We start from the raw sequence: 10,319 nt of genomic DNA on the forward strand, positions 1-10,319 counted from the left end.
GTCATGACAAAATAACCGGTCATCAATTAAAATAAAATTCATAACAAAAAATGTATCCAAGCCCTCACAAATTACATTAAATAATTCAACAAAAGATGAAATATAAAATTGCTATGGGTAATCTGTTGCAACAGATGATAAATATTTACAACTTAAGCTTTAAAACCAACTTCTTGAGGTTACTTTGATAAAATCAAGCGATAGAGACCTATTCAATATTGACCAGTTGTGCTTCATCCGGTGGTATGAAATTCAGCTTTGGTCGTGGTGGATCTTCACTATCGTTGATGTACCTTTTTCGAGCCTTTATAATTCAATAATTCCACAAAAGTGTAGCATTTTTTATGAAGTAATTTGGCATCAACTCCAACATTTGGTACATATAATTCATCACTCAAATGCTCGGCATAATATGCAACAAAAATACTGCATTCCCTGCATTTTTAAAAATCAAATAATACATATCTAATTAATATGATAGTAGTGAAATTTATGAAAATTAATTATGATACTTACAGGAAACTATTGGATTATTGAGAAATTCCTTCAACCTATTCTACATCAAATAGATTATTCTATAAAAAATGGCTATCATCCTTTTTATCCTGGTATGCTTCAATCATTGGCCAATTAGTATGAAAATTTTTGTCCAAAGAGCCACTTACATGAAGGTAAGTAGGAAACATTATAGTTAGCTTTTGTATCTCAGACTATGGCTTAAAACATCTCTTTTCCAACATCGAGTCACAAACTCGGGTGTGCCTCTCTTTTAGAATAACGACAACCAACACCCAATGAAACTCACCATCACAAATGACTGGGATATACACTTCATCGACCTAATGCCAAGGTGCCTATGCTAAAATCTTTGATGATGTTGCTTAAATATTCCTTATTTTGAGCAACTTGCATATGTTATTGATAATACCTTTTGTAGGTCTTATCGATGTACACTTTAAACAAACAGTTAGTTGTCGTGTATCTGTAATGTTGTGGTGCTTGCAACCTGGCCTTCTTTTAGAGGTAGTAAATTATGACATCGATATAATGCACATATTATCAAATAGATACAATTAAACAAAAATAAACATCAAATATAGTATTAATAGTAAGATATATGGCCTTTCAACCTCATCATTCCATCAAGTTTTTGGTTGTGATATCAATAGAATCAATTTTTCTATTTGAGATGTGCAATAATAAAGTCGACTATATCAAATCCAAGATCCAATTGTTTCAATTTATAGTGGTCGTCCTTTTATTTTTTGCATGATTTATGTGTTAATATCATATTTATATAAGAAGAAGTTTATGAATCAAAATTTTTAAAAATGATTTATGTTACCTATTGGCATGATACTTTAACAGCCCATCAGTAGTCCATTCTAAATAAATATTGATTAATTGTGTTGGAGCCTCATCCAAGATATTGAACCCTTCAAATGAATAATTCTGATGAAGATCCAAACTTTCATCCAGACTGACAGACTTTACTTTTTAAGTATCTTCAAAATCAAATTTAAACACAAAAGCTTCAGTGTTTTGAGATTCACTCCAACCACATACACAAATACATCTAAGACATACTTGAATATCCAAGACAATTTGCAATGAAATCAACGACTATCATAAGGATCACAATTATCACGTGGTCTCCTTGCATCCACGGGCGAAATAGGTCCACTGGCTGCATCAATTGGCTACATAAAAATGTAAAGTATAAAAATCAATCAGATAAACTTTCAGTCCTTATTATAAAATATTTATATTTGCGTACAACTAAAAACAACCAAAAACATCATGATAAATGTAAATAGATCAATCAACAACTACTCCACATTACAGTTTTAAACTACTCAATCAGTTTCAAGTATTAAAATGCCCTGAAGTTAACGGTCAATGGATGGAAACTCAAGTCAATATTTTGGCTCTTGTAAAAAGCCACATATTATTTTCTAATTGGTCCCACATTTTAGTTTAATTTTTAAAACCCACCCTGTTGACCCATTTTAAGATAAAACATACCAAATATTTTTTCTCTCATCAGACTGAGTCCTTTCTTCATTCAAGATTAGTTCGTCATTATGGACCTTTAACTAGAAACTAAATCTACTGACCCTTTAGGACATGAAACATTGAACTGTTATTGACATTGAGCACTAAACTGCTGCAATATAGGCATTGCTATTGACATTTCACGTAACCAACTATTGAATTCAACTATAATTGAACTAAAATACAAGAGTAATTAATTTAGTTGCCATTGATAACTCAAAATCACCATAAAAGTATTGTCATTGCCATAAAATTGGCAGAGAATTAATTCATCACAAAAGTCATTTAAACATAATCCTAGCATAACTACTTTCATGAACTCAGTAACCAGCAAAAGAGTTTTTACTTCTAATTGTCCTAAATCCTTCCTCTTTTTATGGGAATCTAAATATCTCCATGACATCTGAGACGAGAAGGCCAGAGTGAGTTCTACTTTCCACCTAATTAGTTACAGTAATAAACAGCACTCGCGCATAATATCTAATAGTAAAATTTTGTAATCCGCACAGTTTAGAGATGGAAGCTCCATCATGGATGATTGGAGGAACTACCCGAGATCACTTCTTGAGCTAGAATCAATGTTACAGGCCAGAAAAGAAGCTCCCTTTAAACGAGAAAAATACATTACTCATGTTGTTACTCAACAGGTTCAATTTTAATCTCTGTATATCTTAATCAAACTATTCACATCCTTTCAAGAAATAGGTCCTCAATTACTATCTTTTACACATTTCAAAATCAAGGTATTGGATAAGATGGATGTTGGTAGTGAAGAAAAAAATAAGAGGGAACTAGAAGAGACATTGAATTAGCTAGACGAGTGGATGTCATCAAAGTAATGGAACACCAGCAGCAGAGGTCCGTTGGATATACTCATATGTTTTCTGCATCCTTATAGTACATGATACTCTATCTGTGTTCCTTAGGCCATAGCATATATGGGAGATGACTTCTTGTTTTAGCTGTTTCGTAAGTTTCGGGACATGGATTTAGCCATAAAGAATCCCTGCCAAAAGACTATTTGGACCAAGACTAGAACCTAAACCAAAGTCAAGAAATTGGTTGATTATTATTTGACAATGGTAATTGTCACTCTATTATATGCTCTTCAGGCGTAAGACGCCCAAGGATGACTAACTAAATTTAGAGAGATTTCATTGTTGATCCAAGTTTGACAAACAACATCCTACTATTTTACTCTAGCAACACACCTCTGGTGCTCCAGAAGTCTTCCATTTCCTTGATCTTTGTTAGAAGACAACATCCAACCAAAGAAATAGGGAAGAAATCTAATGTTTTGATTATGTAATTTTATAAAATAAGTATGATCATAGTTGTGGTAATTCAGGTAATTCAGGTTTAGGTTCCTCTGGTTATAAACATAATCAAACTCTGCATAAAGGCAAGACTATCTCTCCTATGACTTTAAGATACAAGTAATAAATGGAAGAATACACACACAAATAGACATATATATAACAAATATACTTATTTATTATGATAAGATATTTCAAATCTAAAGATGAATGAGTATACAGAGATCAAACATCAAGATAAAAAAAAAAAGTAAAGTGAATTTTACTTACTGTTGTGGGAGAAACCATTGAAGGAGAATCAAAGAGCCCCACAAATTGTTCTGGCATCGTTCCTTCTTTCATTATCATATATGCCTTCAAAGAACTCAGTATTTGATTCTGGGAATTTATCATTTGATTGTAGTTTTCTCGACATTGGAATGAACAAGAACCTCCACTACATGATGCACTTGTACCACCGAAACGAGGTCTAACTTGTTGAAAAACTCTACTAGGAACAACTCCTAATCCCAAACATCTCACCCTTCTAGAGTGTGCTTTCCCTATCACCTTATCAATGGCATCATTTGGCGAAACTTGAGACTCATCATGGTGCTTTGGCTCAAAGCTAACTCAATTTTTTCCTACATATAGAAAATTTATTGTCAAAATAAATTAATAATAAAAATTCATTTGACATATTGTGGTTGATTTCTCAATAAGAATCTATGGCACATAAGTAAAACTCACACATATTTCTTTTGCCGTTTCATTAACATATAATCCATCTTGATTCTTATGAGTAGCAATGTATATTTGTGATCGTCTAGGCCACTGTCCAGTCTCGGTCATCTATAAATTAAAAAATATAATCAAAATAATTTAATATTTAAAAATATACATTCGAGGTTAATTCACTCACCATTACAACCTTCTTATAGCATTGGTTTTGGAGCCACCAGTGTGAGGAATTGTCTGTTTCTATCGAATTTCATGGTTTCTTTTACGCATTTTCTTATAAAAATATATTTTAACGTCAATTAGAAAAAAATAATTATACAACTATAAAGAAATACATTTACAGAAATACCTTTGTTGATTCTTTAAAATTATATTCAATAAAAGAAATCCATTGATCTGGTGGGATCCCGTCCGACACCTTATCCATAATCTGAGCTTTACTTTTAAGTGGATCATCAACTTCATCCCACATGTTAATCTTATTTGCAGCCTACTTTTTTCCAAAAGATAAAGAAATATGTCGTCGAGCAACTGTTTCGACTGTGTCAAAGAAGAATTTGAGCTTCAAAATAAAAATAATGGTTAGCTTTTCTATTACTTGCAAACATAAAATTCAAAAATAAAAATAAAGAAATAGTTGTCAGCCTCTAAAAGTAATAAGAAGTGGTATAGTCGTTAGAATTTAGAGCTTATACCTTTATAATATGATCGAAGACTTGATTGAAGTATGTCACACGTAAATTCGACCATTTTTCAAAGTTGATTGGAAATACAGAGAAATCACAAGCTAAAATTCCATAAAAGCGTGAAAGAAGACTGCTTGATTCACCGAATGGTTCATCATAAACATCAAACTTAACCACGATACATTCTTCACCTGTTAAATTCAGACCTCCTTAGCTTTTACTTTGATTTTCTTGACATTATTTCTTGAATCTGTAATAAGAAAAGAGATTAGTAGAATCTATGAGAGATATTACATTGGATTAGAAAGGTCTGTTGGATATGTATTGATAGTTTGAAGTATTTACCTGTTGCGTTTATGACCCAATGCGTATTCGATTCACGTCTAGAATATTTTTTGGGTACAGTCTGATTTGTGGGAGCTGCTTATGATGACTCCTCATTTGTTGGATCCAAATGTAATGTAGAATGAATTGATCTAGATGACTGTGACAAATCCTATTTGTTAGACCCGGATATGATGTAAAGTGAACTGAAGGAGATGGTTGTGATGAGTCTCGACCAACCAGAGATGGATATGATGTCAAGTGAACTGATTGGGATAGTTGTGATTCAAGCCAAATTGTCGGACTCGGATGTGGCGTGTCCTGATCTATAGAAGTTAGATGGGATGTTGAGTAAACTAGTTGAGGTGGTTGAGGTGCATGCTGAATTGGCAGAGGTAGATTTATTGGCAAACATGCTGATTCGGTACCTTGTGATGTAGATACCAACAAATCTGATTTTTGCTTTTTTTGTATGCACTTGAACCTTGGCATATCTGCAATATATCGGCAAATATCCATATTTTAGTTACAATTACAAAACAAGAAGAGTGCTATTCATTAAATCCTTAGAAGTTTTCTGTTCAAGCCAATTCTCAGAAGTTTTTTGCACTACCAGCCTATGTCTGGAATCCTCTACTAAATCATAGTACTTTCAAACATCACATTAGAAATGCAAGTGAATTAGTATGTTCATTATTTTTAGATGAACCAACTGGCTGCACAAAATGGATTCACAGCAAATCAATCAATGTACAATGAGATTTTTTGCTACTCTCAGAAATTTTGTAAACCCGTAACATTCTTAAACTTTTGAGTTAAAATAATACCTTCTAGTTTTTAGTGAAATAGGAAGAGAAGCAACAAAGGGACAATAGCTGGCTCAACTGTCATTTGGTACTCAATGAGTTTGTCAACGCTACACACATTCTCTTTTGTGTTTTAAGTTTTTGACTTATTATGTTTTCAGGAGACAAGCAATTAAAGAATGACATTGTAATTGCAACAAAATTTGCAGCATACCCATGGCGCCAAATACCTGGATAATTTGTGAATGCTTGCACGTATTTTTCATCCTCATTTCTTCTGATTTTTGAATATACTGATAATCAGAAAAGTGGCTTCTCAAAGAAATCCATCTTCTCATCAAAGATTAAGACATTGTATCTAAAGTTAACAAATGGTATAGAGACTTTGTATCTAGAGGTTCATATATCTACAAAATCACGTACCTAAGTTCTCCTTGCTTCCAGTGTCCATGATTATAAAAGATGAGACCAAACCCAGTCGCCAGTAACTGCATTAAGTTAACAAAAGAATTAATAGTACTACTATGTTCTTTTTCCAAGGCCATACAGGAATTCTTCTCGATAGAGCTGCTTTCTCAATCGATAAAAAGTACGCAACTTTTGGCCGTTTTAGTTTTAATATAAAAAATCTAAGATTTCCCAGTACATGTTTACATGTTGCAGATAGTTAGCTGTTTAATAATTCATAAATGTAAGTGAATATAAGAGTATACATATATACGGTACCCTCCCCAGACCTCACTTGTGGGATTTTATTGAGTATGTTGTTTAGCTCATGAGAAAGAACGTGTTAATCCTTATGTATCAAATATGTTTAATCGTTTATAATTCCTTGTATATAGCTTATGGGTTATTCCAAAATTGGTCTCTAGGTATAAACAACAATAAATAGCAGAATTAATGTGACACTATCTTCCAATGATAAGAAGTAAGGTCTGCAACTTTATGGGAGAGAAATACCTATTGTAGACGTTGCAGTTTTGATGAGAAAAACCATGCCTATGTACAAATATCCCAAGAAAAATTTAAAGATTAAGACACCCTTTACAAGTTTAGCCTCAAGCTACCATACCTTTATATGTCATCATGATCATAGCCTACATCTCTGTAAGGTGGTGGAAACTCTTTTCAGCAGAGCAATGCTCTGGAATCAACAAGTTTGTGGCAAAATTTTCAATACCTTTATGGTCCTTTCAAGTGATATCAGGAAGCAACCTCTACAAAGTATACCTGAAGCTTCTATTAGCAGATTTCATTCAAAAAAATTCTTGTTGTCTTTCTACTGGCAGTTTTCGCCAAACTGAAGCCCAAAGGAAGCCTGACTTGGATCATAACAGGTCTTTCAGTTTCCACCCATCCAAACACCTTAATCCTAGGAATTCCGCTAATAAAGGCCATTTTTGGTGATGCGGCAGCAAAACTACTAACACAGCTAATTGCACTACAGAGCTTAGTTTGGTACAACAAAACTCTTCTCTAGCAGCAAAATAGCAAACAATCAACGCAGTAACTGCCTCTCATAATCAACACTATTACTTTGGAATACCAACCGAACAAAGAGATGTTAAATACAGAAAGAAATAGGGGATTTACCTTGGACGAGCAAGAGAAATATCAGTAAGCCAACCTAAAAATAGAGAGGGAGTACTAATCTCACGTCTTTAATTAGAATGAAGAAAAATAACACAACTAATATACTGTGAAATTAGTCGAGGTTCGCACCTTGCTGGCTCAGACAGAATGATTATTTTTTTAAAAAAAAATTAGCACTACTAACATATCTTTCATCCCAATAAATGTACAAAAGACTTATTTGACATCCTGAGAATCATTTAAGTACCAACTATATAAGTGTTAAAGAAGTTAATACAATTAACCTTTTTCCATCTATTTTGCTAAACAAATCAGTCTGTTAGTCTCATCTTTGTTTGACTATTATCTCTATCTAGGATTAGAATAGTCATAAATTGAAGCTTCTGTCCCTTGTTTTTAACTATAGGATCCAAAAATATGTTGATTAACCTTTTTCCATCTATTCTGCTCACCTGTTTTCTCCAAAAAAAATTTTAAAATTACACTTTTTATCTCTACATATCTCGAGTAATTTTCTCTAAAGATGATGAAAATAATTTACATGTGATGATAGGCTTAAAATTATCAGTGTACCTTGCTTCTTTTCTGTTTTATCCTACAAATAAACATTCCACTATGATAATTTATATACTTTTGTGTTACATTCAACAACTCTTATGATCTATTGGCTTTTCATTTGTCTCACAAGATTATTGTTTTGATTAAAGTTTTGAGGCCAAACATGTGAATACATTAACTCCTCAACATCACATGATCTTTTATCCTTACAAAGTCCATTATCATATGCCCTAGGATCAATTGGTACCTTATTGTTCAGGGAAACACATATATATTAGATATCCAAAAACAGCATAACCTTAATGTTCTTTTTTTTTGTGCTTGTGTAAAATCTCAAGTTGGAGTCCATCTTTAGACTACCTTTGTGTTGGATTTAATTGATTAAGATCTACTAATCTTTAAACCTTTTATGAGATGTTCAAAGACAGTAACATCATCCAAATTAAACAAACTAACTTAGACTCTGGATTGTTTGGTACGCGGGATGAAATTAGTTGAGATATCTTATGATGGGATTAACTATTATCTCAAATCAAATATGGAATAAACTTAATCCCGAATTTTATTTGAAAATTACTATCCTTATATCAAGTACCAAACGAAGTTGAACTACCATTCAAAGACATATAAAGTAGCATAACCTTAAATTACTACTTTTTTTTTCTTGTGAGTGTGTATCAGCTCAAATTCATTAGAATCCATCTTGAGACTACCTTAGTCTAGGATTTAAATGAATAAGCCCTATTTATTTTTAAACCTTTTAATGAGCTCCAAGACAATAACATTATCCAAATTAAACCATCTTGAGACTACCTTTGGATTTAAATGATTAACATTTCATGGGATTATTTTATCCTACCCTCGATATGAACATAATTTCACTGGCCATTTTAGTACAAATAATGAGATAAAATAATTTTCAAAATTAAGTTAATACATCAATATTTATTACTGAAAACTCAATATTTAAGTAAAATCTTTCCAACTCCCAATTCAACCATGTTAGCTATTGTCACATATGTTAGTAATTAACATACAGGTTTTGTTTGTATATATGTCAATTAAGTAAGTAGAGCCATGAAATTAATCAACGTGAAAACAGAAAGCATCCATAAAGAGCAAATTGCAGAGTAAAAAATTAGGTCTCACCTGAGAAGGAAGAAAATTGATAATAGCACAACCGTAAACAGCAAGATGCACTTTGCTCACAATTAGATTTTTCCACTCATTTACTTACGGTTCCATTTATCAAAGAGCTGAGATCTCCTTTTGCCCAGATTTGGATCAAGTGAGAGCTTCAATTTGGGAGCCGATGAGAGAGTGAGAGCCGATAGATTTGGTAAAGTGAGAGGGAAAAATATTTCCCAATTAAAAAAAAAAAAGAGGGAAAATATAAGGTAGCGCTATTTTTTCGATTATAGTGGGGCCTAAAGCCCCCTCAAATTTATATTTTTTTATCGACTATATGTGCTATTTTTTTTACTGATAACGGGGGTTTAAAACCCCCACAATTAATAGCGGGGGTTTAAAACCCTAGCAACTTTATAAATTTTAGCAGTAGATTTTTAATCCCCGTATTTCATATAATTTTACGGGATTACAAAAACCCCCCGCAATATTACCCGTTTTTGATAGTGATTTTTAAAAAGGTGAAAGTGTTAAAAATATTAATTGAGTCCCCAATTAACTTAATCAATTTTTAAAGTGTCTTTGACCCTTAAGGCTTGGTTCAATGTCACCAATACTCAAAACAAGATTTTAAACACCTTTTGTTCAATTTTCTCAACCAACCAATGTCCAGGTTAATGCAATGGTGTCTTTGTATTTGACAGATAAGGAACAAGAAAAGCTTCCAAGATGAATAAGATGATGAGTGAGGATCAATGAAATGAGAGACTTGAGTGGGAGTTCTTAAAGCTATACCTCAAGCATCAATAATGACTTGGTACAACACAAATGATAAAAACACTAGCTGCTTGGTAAAAAGATTAGTTGGGATGACCAGTTTTCGAACGTGTTAGGAATATTTAGCCACCCTTTGAAAACTAACAAGGAAATAACCATCCTTTGGCGTAGAAATAAAATTCGAACAAAAATACCTTATGACTTTGAATTCCGTAAATCTTTTCTTGGTTTTGAACCCCACTTCTTTCTTGATTTTAAAACACAAGAAAAAAATTTTTGAACTCCATGAATCCTTCCATAATAGAGAATATTTACATACTGTAGGAGAATTTGTTAATCATTGCTTTACCACAAGT

At 32.6% G+C, this 10,319-nt stretch overlaps 1 protein-coding gene across 16 annotated transcripts; it reads right to left on the minus strand.

Annotated features, from left to right (window-relative positions):
• Positions 1-1,429: 1,429 nt before the first annotated feature.
• On the minus strand, positions 1,430-9,408 carry LOC107875067. Of its 16 annotated transcripts, none has more exons than XR_007042889.1 (8): positions 9,208-9,408; positions 6,331-6,395; positions 5,530-5,595; positions 5,342-5,427; positions 5,123-5,261; positions 4,101-5,027; positions 3,642-3,994; positions 1,430-1,700 (listed from the first exon to the last, which is right to left on the minus strand). XR_007042889.1 is itself a non-coding variant. In XM_047393668.1 (7 exons), exons 4-7 carry the CDS (start codon positions 4,561-4,563, stop codon positions 1,577-1,579), a joined length of 423 nt encoding a protein of 140 aa, XP_047249624.1. In that variant the 5' UTR covers positions 4,564-5,027; positions 5,123-5,595; positions 6,138-6,395; positions 9,208-9,408; the 3' UTR covers positions 1,430-1,576. The 16 variants fall into 16 exon arrangements, 1 of the variants encoding a protein (XP_047249624.1); XR_007042888.1 differs by having other exon boundaries at positions 6,138-6,395; XR_007042881.1 differs by having other exon boundaries at positions 4,101-4,202; positions 4,273-4,364; positions 4,441-5,027; positions 5,123-5,595; positions 6,138-6,395.
• Between the last annotated feature and the right edge of the window lie 911 nt (positions 9,409-10,319).

Source organism: Capsicum annuum, chromosome 7 (genome assembly GCF_002878395.1).
Source record: "Capsicum annuum cultivar UCD-10X-F1 chromosome 7, UCD10Xv1.1, whole genome shotgun sequence".
Taxonomy (NCBI): domain Eukaryota; kingdom Viridiplantae; phylum Streptophyta; class Magnoliopsida; order Solanales; family Solanaceae; genus Capsicum; species Capsicum annuum.

Coding starts and splice junctions, on each gene's coding strand:
- LOC107875067 (XM_047393668.1), bottom strand. CDS start 4,563: ATGTGGGATGAAGTTGATGATCCACTTAAAAGTAAAGCTCAGATTATG. Junction 4,203..4,440: donor ATTTTAAAGAATCAACAAAG/GTATTTCTGTAA, acceptor TTTAATTTATAG/ATGACCGAGACTGGACAGTG. Junction 1,701..3,920: donor CAAATGATGCCATTGATAAG/GTGATAGGGAAA, acceptor ATTTTTATGTAG/CCAATTGATGCAGCCAGTGG.